The sequence below is a fragment of the Coregonus lavaretus genome (genome assembly GCF_964263955.1).
Source record: "Coregonus lavaretus genome assembly, chromosome: 21".
In the NCBI taxonomy this organism is placed as follows: domain Eukaryota; kingdom Metazoa; phylum Chordata; class Actinopteri; order Salmoniformes; family Salmonidae; genus Coregonus; species Coregonus lavaretus.
The window spans coordinates 10,945,561-10,962,878 of NC_140008.1; the positions used below are offsets into that span (position 1 = coordinate 10,945,561).

The following is a 17,318-nucleotide window of genomic DNA, read 5'->3' on the forward strand; positions in this document are numbered from 1 at the left end:
AAAAGCAATATCCCCACAGAAAGCTCTCTCTCATTTCCTGCTATAATTTCATTATTTGTGATCATGAGTGGGCCTGGTTATGCCTGAGATGTTTATTCCACAATGAAGAGCATCACATGGTGTTAATTTGCTCTCATTGCTTTTGCCTTTCACCAGTTGATCACTAGTCATGATCTTCAGTTTAAAATGCAATTAGTTTAATCAGCTGTGGGATGGGGAAAAAGTGTGACCGGCCCCTGAGGACTCGAGTTGCTCTACCTGAAATAGGAGAAATGGAAGACACGTTTGGTCTCAAAGTAAGGAAAGTGTGCCTGGTTAACAATGTTTGAATTTCATGCTTAAAACAGATCTTTCTTTTGTCTCTATCTTTCTCTTTGTGAATCTGTACATTAACTTTACTTGTCTTCTTCCAGTTAAAAAGCTCTCTATAAAGTAGTATATGCACAATGCTAGATGATATGTTCAAGAATAACTCACCAAAGGCTTTCTCTGCTAGTAAATGTCAAACTGAAACACAGATTAAACAAGGAAGTGCTCTTGACAAATGGCTCTGAATTTCATATCTGTATATTCATGTACTGTATCTATCCTGCCTATCATCTATCTACCCAACTTTTATTTACAATGTATTTTAATCATCCATCCATCCATCCATCTTCCTTCCATTCATTCATCCATCCATCCATTCATCCATCCATCCATCCATCCATCTTCCATCTATCCATCCATCTTCCATCCATCTATACATCTTCCTTCCTTCCATCCATCCATCCATCTTCCATCCATCCATCCATCTTCCATCCATCCATTCATCTATCCATCCATCCATCAATCCATCCATCCATCCATCCATCCATCCATCCATCCATCCATCCATCCATCCATCCATCCATCCATCCATCCATCAATAATCCATCCATCTTCCATGCATTCATCCATCCATCCATCTTCCATCCATTCATCCATCTTCCATCCATCCATCTTCCATCCGTTCATCCATCCATCCATCCATCCTCCATCCATTCATCCATCCATTAATCCATCTTCCATCCATCTATCCAGTCATCTTCCATCATCCATCCATCCATCCATCTTCCATGCATTCATCCATCTTCCATCCATCCATCTTCCATTCATCCATCCATCTTCCATCCATTCATTCATCCATCCATCTTCCATCCATCCATCCATCCATCTATCCATCCACTCATCTTCCATCCATCCATCCATCCATCCATCCATCCCATCCATCCATCCATCCATCCATCCATCCATCCATCCATCCATCCATCCATCCATCCATCCATCCATCCAATAATCCATCTTCCATGCATCCATCCATCCATCCATCCATCCATCCATCCATCCATCCATCCATCCATCCATCCATCCATCTTCCATCCATTCATCCATCTATCTTCCATCCATCCATCTTCCATCTGTCTCTTCCTCCATCCACCCATGTCTGTAATGTCTACATGTTAATGGTTTTAAATGTATGTAAATTGTAAAGTATTTTTGTCTTTTTCGTAATGTCAGACCTCAAGAAGACTAGCTGTTGTCATAGCGTCAGCTATGAATAAAATAAAATCATCCATCCAACTTCCATCCATCCCTTCTTCCATCCCTTCATCCATCTATCCATCCATCCATCGGTCTTTCTAAGCAACCACAACATTAATTAGGAAACATTGTGTTTGTTAAGGTGGGGTAACATGCAGGTGTATATGTACAGCATACATTGCACTGTATTGATTGTAAAGCGGTAACACTCCATGGACCATTTGTCTACATTTTATGTTACCCACAAAATGGTTTAGGGTAAAATGTGATAAACATTACATTTTTGCTGAATAATCTCAACAGTGGCTGACTTTTATAATGATGTTCACACCATATACAGAAATGCCATCTTTGCATATTCTAACAGAGAGCAGATTACTGACTGTACATTGCACAATAATAATTGGTATTCCCAACAAAAACTATTTGGAATGAAGTGAATGTGCCCTTGCCAAACTGGGAATACATTGAAATAAAAACAGTAGAAGTTACTGACTTCAAAGTCATAATGGTCAGTCAGTAAATATACACACAAACGTTTTTGTATTAATTCCAAGTTCAATTACATTTTAGTCATTTAGCAGACGCTCTTATCCAGCGCGACTTACAGTTAGTGAGTGCATTAATTTTTTCATACTGGCCCCCTGTGGGAAATGAACCCACAACCCTGGCGTTGCAAGCGCCACGGTCTACCAACTGAGCTACACGGGGCCACACAATGCAGGGCCTTGCAGCCTTTCTTGATTTCCAGTCCTCTAAGAACTCTCTCTGAATGCCCTGTAGTAGAAAGGCCAGCCTTGTGATGGAAAGTGACCAGTGGAAATTATGAAACGATCAAGTGATGAAGAACTTGACCAGTCAAAATGACACTTAACGTCTCAACTTAAAGTTATTGTGTGAATGTAGGCTTTTTGAATTTGGTGAAAGTCCTCAATGGCGCCGCCCATTCTAAAACAGACTTCGGGGCACTAGATTCCTCTATGTATCTCTTTATCAGCACCCCATTGAGCGCCTCTTTTTTTCCTAGTCAGTTTCCATCCAACCTTTTTATGCTAGTATGGTACATGTCGTAAAAAAGTTTTTAATGACAGGCCTGATGGAAACAGAAAAATTGTCGGTAAACCAAATGTTGACAAATGATGACAATATTGATATATAATAACCATGGTGTGTGGTCCTCCCTCTACGACTCGGGAAAGCATGCAGTTTATTACGCTACAGATGAAATAAGTTATGATGAACTTCACAGGGTGGTGAAAGTGCACGGTGAAGAGCTTGATGCTCCTTTCCAATAAATATCAAGGGTCTAATTCTGCTGACATGATGATCGATGCTTGGCTGCTGTTTGACAAATACAAATAATACAATTAAGTTATTTTTATGTGCACTATGTCACCACGCACATCCTAACCCTTTTATCCTAACCCAATTCAATTTGATGGAAACACATCTCTGGCGGGAAAATGTGCATATTGCTTTTATGCGGTTTTAGAATATTCACATTAAAATCTGTCACCAATTGGATTGAAACCTAGCTATTGTCTGTTGGCTCTATTTCTGTGCAACATGCTAGATATGGAGGTGTGAAAGACAGCAATGAACTGGAGGTGGTGAGCAGATAGAGCAGGGGAGAGATCGGCAGATAGAAGGAACGCTACTGCCATTCTCTGTGGTTACCATGGGATACCCATTACTAAGTTTCCTTTTTGGCCCTTCGACCGACGCGTCATACATCATCTACATGTTGTCAGAATGAATGACTGCAAATAACTACCTTTCTCTTGGGCTTCAACTGGTGCTGAACCAGGCATTTTCTTCAACATGTGATCCAATAAGTAAAAAGCTCTGTTTGTGGCATTCAGAATGGGGTAGAGAGCTTGGTATTTACAATAGTGTTTCCCAAATGGTCTGTTGAGGCAAATTCCTTTTGGATGGTAGCTTAAGACATGTTCTTGTTAGTAGGGACAAAGGTCTGGTTGACCTGGTGGGTCACAATACATTTTCAAAAGCTTTACAAGGATCACAGTATGTTTATGTCAAAAGTAAAGACCTTTGTCTGTCAATGTTAGTACTTTATTGAAACCATCTAGGTAGATGGAGCGTTTCCATAGTTTGATGACACATCTTTCATGTTTACCTTTAACCGTGCACAGAAGCTACATTCCACTCGAATGCAAAATAATGTTTGACCTCAATGTCACACGTTAGCCCCTTTCTTCATGGAAAGAAGCCTTCACACTTCTGAAGTAGCTCTGTTATCTCCATGTGAGCAGTGAGGGGGTGGGGGGGGTGGGGGGGGGTGATAACCATTATCAGACTCTCTTTCACTGGCTGCCTGAGCAGCGAGAATACCAGTGATGAGATATATTAGCTCCCATATAGCCCTGAGGCTGGGGAATCACAATGTGGCCCAGTGATTGGAGTGGCCCAGTGATTGGAGTGGCTCAGAGTCATATCTTTATACAGGCTGTCAAACGCAATTACAAGGTTAGTTAATGTTATGGCTAGACAGACACACGCACTGCAGATTCCGACATGCTTTTGGGGTTCGTATTGGAGGAATTATTGTGAAAGCCAGGAAGACTGCCCTCTCCTATTTTGTGGCACTTTTGCTGTGGACTCATCTTGCTAATTTATCCTACAATGTGTTTTTCTATAGTGCATTTTGCTCTAAATGTGATTTGAAAGCTGACATCTCTTTTTAAATGTGTCTTGGAATAGCGATCAGTGTTGGCTATAGACCCTAGTAGTAGCAATGGAGCTTTAGTGTAGTCTATCCACCAAGCAGGGTGACATTTATTGTCATGAGTCTTGTCTTGGAGGCAGAATTGAGTGATTTCCCTGTATATAGGCCAGCTGCAAAGTCAAAATTGGCTATATTGTAAAAATGTATAAAAACAATGTTCATTTTTGGTCTTAATTTATGGTTAGGGTTACAGTTAGGTTTAAAATCAGATTTTATGACTTTGTGGCTGTGCCAGCTAGTGACCACTCTGCAGAGCTGCCTCCAGAACAAGATTCATGCTGAGCCTCAGCAGATGTCCACATCTCCTTCTTTAAAACATCTACTCAACCAAACATGAGCCAGTGCACTGCATTACAATATGTCATTTGGACAGGAACATTAACATTGCATATCTTTGGCTTTTTCACTAGGAGTGAAACCTAGTAGCAAAGAACTGAAGTACTCTCCATTGCCAAGTAAATCACATCTCTCTTTTTTACAGAGACATGCAACAAATTTGATGATTTATTTTATTTTATAAACAAATCCTGATTTTTTTGTTTGATTCATCTCAAAGGACAAGCTACTTAGTCTCCTAAATCATCATGAATGTATACAAGCTTGGTGTCCTTGCTGTCTTCAACTCCTAGATGTGTATGTACTTGCACACGAACAAGTGTATATGTGGGCACATATCCTTTGGAACAGACATATTTTCTGATACTGTACTGTGTTAATTTTTTCAATCCACTCCTGTGGGACGGGTATCAATGTCAGTGCTGCCTTTTGGCTGTGGTAAGCCACGGATGGGTGCCAAAATGATCTGGCAAGGGGACAGACAACCAGCAGACTCCCTCCACAGTATACCCAGGCCTCCAAGGGGTCACCACGGAAACGTTCTCTTCTAAGCAGCCCTCTCTATATCCCATCAGCCAAAACAGGGAGGTCAGTTTGGTTTTTAAGCTTGATGAACTTGTTGTTTATGTGTTCCTGTAGCATCCATGTTGGATTGTTGCATTCCATCTCCCTGATTGTTGGTGTGTCAGACGAGGCTATTATTAGCATGTAGATTCTGTCTGTACCTCCATTTCATATCATTGTCCTTGACTATTTCAGTAAGCACTTTACATTAGATCAGAAATAAATTAGCTCCCTATCAAGGAAATATAATGTTTGAATGGGTAGCATTCGTCCTTTAACAGTAAGACGGCTTTTCACACTGACTCGTCTTTGTTGTAAAAGAGGGGTTTTGAATAACATGACATTGTCAGGGGCAAAAGCCTCTTCTGGATGACACAGTTGTCAGTTTGACAGCCATAAAAACGAAGGACTAACTGAAGTGGAGAGTGGTGGTTGATGTAGCAAGCAGTTGCACTGTCACTCGGTACGTACACACACCCAAGACACGTTTATCTTGTCAATGCTGCCGTTGTCGCCCATCACGATTTAGGGGTACTTAGTAGGGCTCAGCCTTATCACTAAAAGACGTTTGGGTGGATTAGTGTCTGTTTGATAAGCTAAATGGATGAGGCTCATTTTTCCTTCCAAACAACATGGTCCTTGATTTCTACTTCTACTTAAGAACAAAACCAGCTTTTTGTTTCCCGTAGAAGAGAGTCAACAACTGAGTGTTTGCCATATTTAATAAGGAATAATTTTGCTTCTTAAGTACATAAACTGTACAATAGGGACATATTAAGGGCTTGGATTGGGTAAGCATCTCTTTTCACCAATGCCATGAGAGAAATAATACATGTTGAACATCTTACATGTTTGAAATAAGACGTCCTAAGCAATTTTCTTAAAGTGCCTATTCAAGGTCAGAGTTTTGCTCACCAAATGATGTTGAAATGCTCTGCATATGAAATTATTATGCAGTACTGCGCTTTGGTATCTTACTGCTTTGCACTGTGATTTTCCTATCCAGAGTTATTTTTGCTATCCTATGTCGGAGCACCTTTGATCAAGCATTTTCTGAGGGTAGAAAGAAGTCAGGGATTGAGATCAGGGAAAAGGAATCGAACCCTGAGAGGAAAGAAAAGACAGGGAAAGTCACACAGGGGGAGATAGTACTAAGACAAGGTGTGGAAAGTTACAGAGGAATGGATCAGAGAAAAAGAGGGAAAGAGAGAGGATGTGTGTGAGAATATTTACCATACAGCTGATCCACAGCACCATGTCTGAGGCTGAATGAATGGATGAAGGCGAGAGGGGAGAGATTAAAGCCTACGCGTTGGGAAGTCTGCATTCAGTCACTGCAGTGACCGCGGGTGCCCTCTCGCATGCTGATGAACTCCTATGAATGGCCCCATGGACTCTCCCTACTCCAATTTCTACCAGGCCCCAACAATTATGGCCTATATGCAGCAAAGGACCACAGACAAACGGCAGTGTTTCTCTGCAGCGAGACCAGAGGGGTATACTACGTACCTGGTTTGAGGAGTTACCGAGGTAACTTTGGTCAACTCTTGAGTTCAAGTCAGGATAACCGGTATCACACAAAAGTGGCTCATCTGTTAGCCAGATTAATTTCTATGGCAACGAATGCTTCAGAACTATCCTGCTCTGGAGCAGGCTAACTCAGAGTTAACTCAATTTATCCTAAATGAAGTGTCTGAGCCACGAGTTGAGGACCAGTTAAATCAGATTCCCTCCCTCTCGCAAATATTCTGTCATCATCCCCTTCATTTGAGGAGACAACCAATTTAAAATATTTTATTAATCAAATGTATTTTTTAAAACAAAAATACATTAAAATACATATCACAATACATATTTTGTAGTGACAGGATGCATTTTAAAGTTCACGTACAGTAAAACGTTTAAATGACATTATAAAAATATTTTATCGATAGGAGTGGGGAAAAAGGTGCTGTGTTCATTGATAAGCACACTAAAGCACGTCAAAGACGGCATTAACTATACGTAGTAAAAGAAAGACGGCACTTCTAAAAGCCTATTTCACATCACAGGCTGCTGAATTTACAAGATAACTTTAATTTCATGTTGATTTTGGCTAAAATGTTAATGTGGCACTGACTCGCTCATTGATTGATGTTTCAGCATTGTCTCAATGAAGAGTTCGGAGTTCGACTAGCCACGTGCAACATGCACGATCAGTTACAAGCCTGTTAGAGTTAGCGGCAGACGGACGAGCAATATCCACCATTGTGGTACGGATGAAGCCTGTCCTGGAATGTGAAACTAACTGAAGCTAGCACATTTTTTAAAAGCCTGGGTACATCTAACTACGTACAGTATATCGTATACCCCTCAGGGTTCCCCAGGGTCCAAATAAGGTGGTGGAAAAAAGCCAACAACATTTCTGGTTTCTCATGGAGGGGGATGGGGAAGTGTGTAACGAGGGGGAAAATATTCAGTATTTAGACCCTGTGGAGTATAAGCGGATCTCGTAGGGGTTTTGAATACATTCCATTAAAACACAGCACTTTGCATAAAGATGAGGGTTCACTTATCGTTCTTCATCTTCCCTCTTTAATGGTGTTTCTAGCTGTTTCTTGACATGGAAACATAATAGGCCAAACGAGAGAAAAATAATTACTGCACATAATGTGGAAAAATAGCAGATTTTCCCGTGACAAAAGATAAATATCTAAGGTCATGCAGTACAACAAGCCACCTTGGTTCTAATGGAAAATGTACTTGATATGTAATTAAAAGGTACAGCTTGGGCCTTATGGGTTAGCTGCACACTCACCTACACAACTTCTGAACAATGGTAGCATACCAAGACTTACGACATGGGCGTTTAGAAATGTTTTATGTCAAAAGGCTGCAAAGTTATTAAGAAGGTAACATTGGAAGAGAGTGAACATTGAAATAACTTTGAGAGTTATTTGGACGAGGTGAAAGGGAGAGGAGAGAGAATCAAATCACCTCTTGAAAATCTTCCAATAATCACTGAAGTGCTCAAGCAACTCATCTGCCTGAAATAGATTATATTAAAAGTTTCAGTTTTCTGATGAGAACAGTTGCAACAAGGCTCATCCAGACAAAGGTTTTCTTTGGCAGCTCTGACAGAGGTGTAATATGTATTCACTGTTGTAAATGTAGGCTGAATTATGATGGGTTGAATTATGACGAGTACTAAACTCTGCCTTGGATTCAGCAGAATGGTTGATGGTCAGTGCTATCCGGGATCCTTGGGACGTCCCTACCCTAACCTTAACTCCTACCTTTACCCTAACCTTAACCATAACCCTTACCTAACCTTAACCCTTACATTTTACATTTCAACTTCAATGGGTAAGGACCTCGCAAGGATTCCGGATAGCTCAGACCAATGGTTGACGAGGCAAACGAAGACAGGGGAAGTATTTTGGATGAACACCAACAGGAAGTTTATCTGTTGGGTTTTGGGATTCATATGATTACAGTATGTACAACTTGTTATTGACATTATGCACCATTGTGGACATACGCAGTAGTGAATGAAGCATTATTTAACATTGGACTTGTGACTGGCTATGACCTACAGTACGCGATGATAAAATAAATGTCCTTTGTGTTTAACAATGTTTGTTGAGGTGAGCACTCTCACATCCATTCAAGCTCAGCAGGCGCAGGACAGAAAATAGACAGCAACAATGGAAAACAGATTGAAGCATGGAATGATTAGAATGACATACTTTTCCCTGTAGCTGAATCGCAGTGTGCCGTATCTTACTTTCAGTAGCCTCTTTTGAGAATGTTCTACCTCTGGAAAGCAAGCATGTGATAGATGGTGATATGATCATTCACAAATAAATGTAAGGCACTCATTAGATCTAAGGTGACCATGATGTGATAGCGAATGTTGAGCAATATTGAATCCAGTTAATCCAGAAGGTTTTCTATTCATATAAATGTGAAGAAGATAATGGCCTTTTGTTGTCTATGATTTAGCAGATGAATAAGGTAGAGTTAAAATGGGAGCAGTATTTTACTCAACTCTTCCTCACAAAGAATATGTCACAGACCTAACAAGAGATAGCTTACAAAAGTATGTTTGCTTTACCTCAACTTGAACAGCGAAGGACAAACCAACCCCTTTTTTTAGATAGGTGTACTGTGATACTAAAGGAAAGAATCTGCTGGGAAAAATGTTTGATTTTATTGCTGAAGGTTGTTTCTTGGCATGCTTGAAAAGGAGAAACATTATGCAGAATAAAACGTTTTCACAGACAAGATGCCATGTCCATTTTGGAGTTTCATTTCCAGTCAGCAAATCAATCCAAATGAAGCTGAGCAAGGCAGGGAATGTACAAAAACCCAGAAAGCGCTTGAGTGAGATGTCAATAATCATATTGATGATGTAGTTATACAGTAGAGACTGCTAATCCGTCTCCATCTTTTAGCTTTTGATGGAGCGTTTATTTACCCCCTCTGCACATACATCTTCATCTAGCCATCATTAATGTGACAGGCCTATTTTATGGCAGCATAATGTATATTTATGGCAGACTTGGACCTTCGCTTTCTCTCCTTAAAGCTACCTACTGTACAGGTAGGGCCAATTCTAACGGGGTCAGTGCTATCCGGGATCCTTGGGACGTCCCTACCCTAACCTTAACCCTAACCATAACTTTTACCCAACCCTAACCTTAACCCTTACCTTTACCATTTTATATTTCAACTTCAATGGGGTAGGGACATCCCAAGGATCCCGGATAGCATGGACCATTCTATCGGGTTAACGTTCATGCCTCGCTTGTCATGAGTGATGGGACTCCATCTATCTTTCAGGTGGAATATGAGGTACATGTGGAGCACGGCGGATTGTTCCTTATGTCACGGGGCATGTCTAACAGTATGTAGGAACGTGGGATTGGATTGTGACCTTCACTGTTTCTCCGGGCCTATGGATATAGCTCAAGTGGCCCAATGGTTGTGCATTGACAGTGCACTGTTGTGTATACAGTATAACATATGACAGTGATTTCTTCAATGCTATAGTTACTGTACTGATGGAGTGAATCTGCATATACCAGTGAATCTGCATATTCAGTTATTTCAATCTAAATGTAATACAACTACAAAGTAACTGATCTATAAGGAATATGGCACTAACAGGTGTGGAATAAGTCAAGTGTAATGTTTCAGAACTGTCATGCCTTATCAAAGGGTGTGACCTGCATTACTATGGAAATAATTGGATGGAGGGCAGGAAGTCTAATTCAAATGTATTAATATCCTAGTATTTATCCTGACATTAATATTACTCACAAACATTTTAGTCTTTTAGCAGATGCTCTTATCCAGAGCAACTTATAGGTGCAATTAGGGTTAAGTGATTTGCTCAAGGACACATAGACAGTTTTCTCACCTAGTCAGCTTGGGGATTCAAACCAGTGACCTTCCAGTTACTGACGCAACGTTCTTACCCACTAGGCTACCCGCTGCGGTTACACCAGAGAGCAGATGTGTTGTGCTTCTCCCCATCGCTGTTTTAACTGGGAACCCTGTGAGAGGCTGGAACATTTCTCTCTGAATCACTATCCGACAGCCCACCATTACTCTGGATGTGTCCCTGCAGTAAACTTAATTAACTCCCCAGAACCTCTACACTGTGACTTGGGGCCAGATTAAATCACCACACAACGCTGCTTGCAAATTACAACCGCTGACTCTGAGAGCCCACTGAGTCCCTATGGAGAAGACCCCAGGGCTAGTCCAATCACACAGGTTAATCTCCAATCAGGAGCTAGGTCAAAAGGTCCCAGGACTTAGATACATCAACAACTCTGGTGTCCAACCAAACCACTGTCCCACCTCATCCATTCACTGAGGAAGGGAAATGAACACTGAAATATGACTGGGAGGTATACGTGGATAAGGAGACCTCTAGAGACCGTTTTATCACATGTGTGATGGTGTCAAAGCACAGGAGGTTGGTGACACCTTAATTGGGAAGGACAGGCTCCTGGTAATGGCTGGAGCAGAATATGTGGAATTGTATCAAATACATTTACATTTTTACATTTTAGTCATTTAGCAGACGCTCTTATCCAGAGCGACTTACAGTTAGTGAATACATTTTTTTATTTTTTATACTGGCACCCCGTGGGAATCGAACCCACAACCCTGGCATTGCAAACGCCATGCTCTATCAACTGAGCTACATCCCTGCCGGCCATTCCCTCCCCTACACTGGGCCAATTGTGCGCCGCCCATGAGTCTCCCGGTCGCGGCCGGCTGCGACAGAGCCTGGATTCGAACCATAAAATTCGTCATAGCCTTGTATAAAATGCATTATGAAAGGAAATTGTGCAATGTGGGCTCCACAAAATATGAACTGCATTATGAAGAACATTGTGTAGGCATAGGCCCACACGAAAAAAGGGACTTTCTGACTACAAGTGCACCAGTATCCCAAAGTATTAAGCGAAAACAAGCATAGAAAACAGTATTGGCAGTAATCTAGTGGCACAGTTAGCACTGCGATGCAGTGCCTTAGACCACTGCGCCACTCAGGAGATCAAACACATGGTTTGATGCCATTCCATTTACTCCGTTCCAGCATTATTATGAGCCGTCCTCCACTAAGCAGCCTCCAATGTGTCAGAGATGATGTTAGCCTATAGGATGTGAGGGGAATGGTAATGGAGAAGGACACTGGTCCTTTGTGATTGGTTATGATTGGTGGTGAATGATTGATTGATCAATGTTCTAGTTTTGCTAAATGTATCCATTCAATGGGACCTTTCACCACAATGTGTCTAAGCACTGGAAGTGCAGTATGTCCCTCTAAATGGTCATTCTGCCATGTGGAATAGCGTTCACTTCCCCTTGTTATCTGTCTGACATCATTTCCTCTTCTTCTTCCTATCTTCAGGTCAGTTGGCAGCGGGTACGTGTGAGATTGTCACTCTGGACCGGGACAGCAGTCAGCCGCGGCGGACCATAGCACGACAGACGGCGAGGTGTGCCTGCAAGAAGGGACAGATTGCCGGCACCACAAGAGCCAGACCGGCTTGTGTAGACGGTAAGAGCCAAGAGCCACCTCCATCCTTCACTTTCAGAGAGAGCCCCCCAAGCAGAGGGATTGAGAGGGGCTTAGAAAGCTCCCCTCGAGGGCCTCTTTGGGCCACCACCCCCTGTGTATCCCCAGGACCATTTCTGATGTTGTGGATTACTCCGTTATCTCTGTTGAGGTGGTTTAGGCATCTCGTATGGGAATGGAATGTTGCATTGCATTTCATCACCTGCTGTTCTTGACCTGGTTGCTGTCTGGGGAGGATTGGAAAGCAGCTACTGGCTGCACAGAGAATTGTCTCTCTCTGTGGGGATTCCATTGAGCTTATATTACTTTGGACGTTCTATCAAGTTACAATACCTTCTCTCCCTTTGTGCAAAGATGATTAACAAAAGCCCTCCTGGATCAAAACTCCTCAACTTATTAGGGGTTTAACGATTCGTTTTAACAACGATTCGATTTGTATCACGATTCGTGGTTGTCGATACGATTCAAGGGCGATATTGGTTCATTTAGAACGATACGATCCGAAACGATTCAGTGACTTGAAATCGATTCAGTAACCTTTTAGCCAAAAATTCAACCAGTGTGACTGAAATAAATACCTGGATACTGGACAGTGCAGGTGAAGTTTCCTAGATTCCTTTTTCTTGTAAGGACTGCAATAGTGGCTTGATAATTTCTCGCTCGTCGGCTTCTCCTCTGTCGTCCGCCATGCTATGTTTTGTTGTCTTTGCGCTTTTGCGCTGCTGCTGGCGCGGGGCGATGACGTCACGGATAGGCAGACTGAATCGAGTAATGTTTAAAGCCTTTATCATTAAAAGTGCTAAGAAAAAACATCCATATAAAGTCTGACGTGCTTAAATCCAATGGGTTATTTCCTAGTATCGATACAATCGATTTATTACATTTTAAAACGATGTTAGATTGATATATGTTGTCCAAAAGGCCAACTCGCCGAGCACAGATCGATGTAGTTGGATCATAGGAATATAAATCGATACATCGATGTAGTAGATGGATCGTTACACCCCTACAACTTATAAAGGCTGAAATTGGCATTTTGCACTAGTTGTGACAGAAATGTGTATCCTTTCTATAATGTTGCCTAGCACCAAAGTGACTATTTTAGGCACCCTCAACTTTGTTTTGTCATTTTGAGAATGCTGCTGGTCGCTGTGACCTGTTTTTCCAGATTTAGTGTTGACAACTTGCCTTTGACACTCTTCCTGCAGCTGTTGTTGCTATGATACCGCTCTACCTAAGTGAAATGCATAACACAACATCCTAATGACAAGTTTAACACCTGAGGTGTCTCGTGGTTGTCGTTGCTCTTAAAAATATGTCGGCATACAACTTCAGTGACCTTTACTTACATAGAGCATGCCGTATCTTTGCAGGCTTGGTATTTATGTCAGGTCGCATCTTAGCTTGGCCACTCACTTTCTTTTGTTGTTTGTTCCAGAAATAAACATTGGTGAACGAACCATAGAGCAGGGTTTACTCCATCAGAGTGAAAAAAACAAATGAGATTTCAATCATTTTGAATCTTCCCCTCAGTCCTCAAGGTCCCCAAGCAGCAGTACCACGTGCTCTAAATGATTTAGTCCTCTATCCCCATTCCTTTGTTCCACAGAGGTCACATTTCTAACAGGATCATCCATATATCCATCACATCTTAAGCCCTCTGCTCCAGCCAAACTGCAAGGATGTGGGCAAAAATATCTCAAAAGTCAACAAAATCAGTAATCCTCCATGCAGTGTTGTCTTTGGCTCAGAAGGAGTTGGATTATATTTACAAAGGCACAATCAGAGTTTAGATTGCCTCTGCCTTTGTGGAAATGTTGCCATGTAATGATTTCACCTGTGACTTTGATCTCTTTCAAAGACCCTCAAGCCCTTTTTCTAATCACACAAGGAACAGCTGCCATTTGCCGTCACAAATTACTCTCAAAGAAATATTGTGTGAAACATTCCTTCAGCGTGTGAGTTCATATGAAATAGAGACTTCAACAGAATCAACAAAAGCAGGAGTTGGTAGCCATTGTTGTTTATATAGCCTTCGCTTCTCTGCCATTTCCTGCTATCCGGCCCCCTTTCAACATCTCCCTGAAGTGACAGGGTGCCTGGTATTGATTTCAGTTAAAGAGAGAGTGAGAGATGAAAAGGTGCTGTTGTCAGGGTTGAGGTACTGTTGCCACCAGGTAGATTAGTGGCATTGTTGAAGTCTGCGCTGGATCTAATGATATCACTCCAGTAGACCAGGAGAATGACTTACGGGGCAAGGTACAGTTCATCTTAACTGGAGACCCATTACTCTTTCCGATTGTGATTATAAAATAAGTTACACCTGAGACCTTTCAATGTGGACAAAAGGTCACCAAAGGGGCAGATTTGTGTGCTGTGGCTTTGCTGTTGACTCTTTTCAATTGATCGCCGGTGTCTTCGAGAGAACAAAGGAGGTACCTTACAAGATTATATTCTTTACTGCCTTTCAAAAGGCCTAGAGGCCAAAAAAACATCCACTGAAAAAGTTGCCTCCTTTTCAACATGTTTCAATGGCGTTTTTCTGCTAGTGATGTAGAGCATCATACCATCAAAACTGTATAATGACGAGATGCTCATTTTTCCGCCCTAACAATGGGAGTCGTTGTCCCAAAGGTGGGAAGGCAGGCGGTCTGCTTATCAGTCTGCTTATCACTGTATTCCCGCATGGACCGATTTTGACGTGAGTGGACCCTCTCGCTTCGCCTCTTCCTCTCAGATCATACTGAAAGCATCAAGAATCATCAACCTGTCCAAGAGCAGTTGCTGAAGGAAAGATGTAGACTGACGGTAATGGAGAACTGTGTTTTCCAGTGACTGCTGTTCCAATTCAGTATAATTTGAAATGGGATACAAGCCATTCTGAGCAGTCTGAGCTTACTGCTTTCCGTGATCATATTATGTTCTACCTACGTAATTGTGATCCCCTTTTGATCCATGTTATGTTGTTATGAACATTATGGACATTGAAAGTTTCATTTGGGAGAAGAGTAATTGCAACTGACCAAAAAGTTCAGCTGTAAAGATGACAGAGGTTCAAAATATGACTGCAAAGTTTCTCTAAAGTCTCTCATACAATTCTAACTCAGGAGGGAATTATATTTTTGGAAGGCAAGAAAGAAAAAAAAAGAAAAAAAAAGGAGCATTGTTGACATGACAGGTAGAGAAATATGAGGAAAGAAGTCTAATTTGCCTGTAAGGCTACAACTTGACATGTGACATGAACATTAGCATAACAATAACACAATTTAGGAACATTAGCTTTGATTCTGAGACAGAGCTGAGCCACCTATTCAAAAAGTGTTTTAAAAACTATTTGCCCTCTTTTAACACCTTTTCTGACACAGATTTAGGAAAATTATGACAGGAAACCCCTAATATCACATTCAATTATTTTGGTCACTTTTCTCCAAACACGTACAATTCAAACCAGACAACATTTCATATGAATAGGTCTAAATATTACAATCTCAAATGTTGGGGGCATTACGTGGACCACATTATGTACAGGTGCAAACCAATTGCAATCATTGCAGGCCAATTACAACCATTCATGGCCACCAGATTATCGCCATCTGATCTGGCGTTAAACCATCAATCACCAGAACAGCTGATCTCAATTGCATCCATTATAGGCCATCGATTTACCTCTCCCTATAGTGGATGTCGGGGTTTACTCTTAATCCTGATTGCTGCCAACATGTTTTATGAATATTTCGCACTCTGATGGGTATTATCATCGGAACAATTTAATCCTTCTAATTGAGCAGACTAATGACGACTTATCTTTTTGGCAACCATTCTGTACAATTTAAATAAAATATTACATTTCTTTGTTTACCACGGCAAATCTACTATGGCAATGTAGCCATACCCTACACATTTATGAATGGAAGAATTATGGTTTAGGATTACATTTTCGTTTCCAATTTATGTAATGCATTAAGGTCCAATGCAGACATTTTTAACTCAATATCAAATCATTTCTGGGTAACAATTAAAGTACCGTACTGTGAATGTTTTAAATTAAAATGGTCGATAGGAAACAAAAATAGCTTCTTAGCAAAGAAAATTTTGCTAGGACTGTCTGGGAGTGGTCTGAGTGAGGGGACTAATTGGATGAGCCTAATATATAATATAATATAATAATATAATATGCCATTTAGCAGACGCTTTTATCCAAAGCGACTTACAGTCATGCGTGCATACATTTTTTTTTGTGTATGGGTGGTCCCGGGGATCGAACCCACTACCTTGGCGTTACAAGCTTCGTGCTCTACCAGCTGAGCTACAGAGGACCACCCATAATGGCAGGGATGTGTAACCTGAAAACTAGCTGCTATTGGCAGAGATGTTTGAAACTCTCTTTGTTATTGCTCTATTAACTTATACCGCTTGGTGATGTCGCCAGGCAGGCCAAAACTCCATCCCACCAAAACAAGCTGAAATTTCAAGTGGTCTTTTCAAACAGCACTTACACTAAAAGGGCATTATCATAATTTTCACAATTTCACAGAATTATTCTAAACCTCATAGTGTGGAAATATATAATTATATATATATACAACACAGGAAAATGTAGTTTTTCACTGGACTGTACCTTTAAGGATTTTACTTGTCTTATTAAAATATGGCCATTTCTTATCAAGAGTGGAAAAGGAAATATTCCTGAACTGTAGGCTACACATTTGACATTTGAAACTATATAAATTGGGATTGTGATGTATTTTTAATCAAATCATGTTGTTATTTAAAGTTTCACAAATTATATATATATATATATATATATATATATATATATATATATATATATATATATATATATATATATATATATATATATATATTTTTTTTTATCGTGTTCATGGTAGTGAAGGGTAACATTTCCACTGTTTATTAATAGAACAACAGGATAAAACTCGATAGTAAACCTTTATATTTCTTACAGGTCTACAGTAATTAGGTCAGTAGGCCTACAGTGGAATAGTGTACTTTATTGAAGAATCAATG

General features: G+C 40.8%; 1 protein-coding gene across 1 annotated transcript in view; it reads left to right on the forward strand.

Annotated features, from left to right (window-relative positions):
• The window catches only part of LOC311148532 (chemokine-like protein TAFA-5), a gene marked incomplete at its 5' end in the record, with an annotated part of 106,079 nt that overhangs the window by 54,356 nt on the left and 34,405 nt on the right, over positions 1-17,318 (forward strand). Inside the window, one exon of the mRNA XM_084185514.1 lies at positions 12,123-12,272. Within this exon, the coding sequence (XP_084041640.1) occupies positions 12,123-12,272 (150 nt within the window). The remainder of the gene's footprint in view (positions 1-12,122; positions 12,273-17,318) is intronic.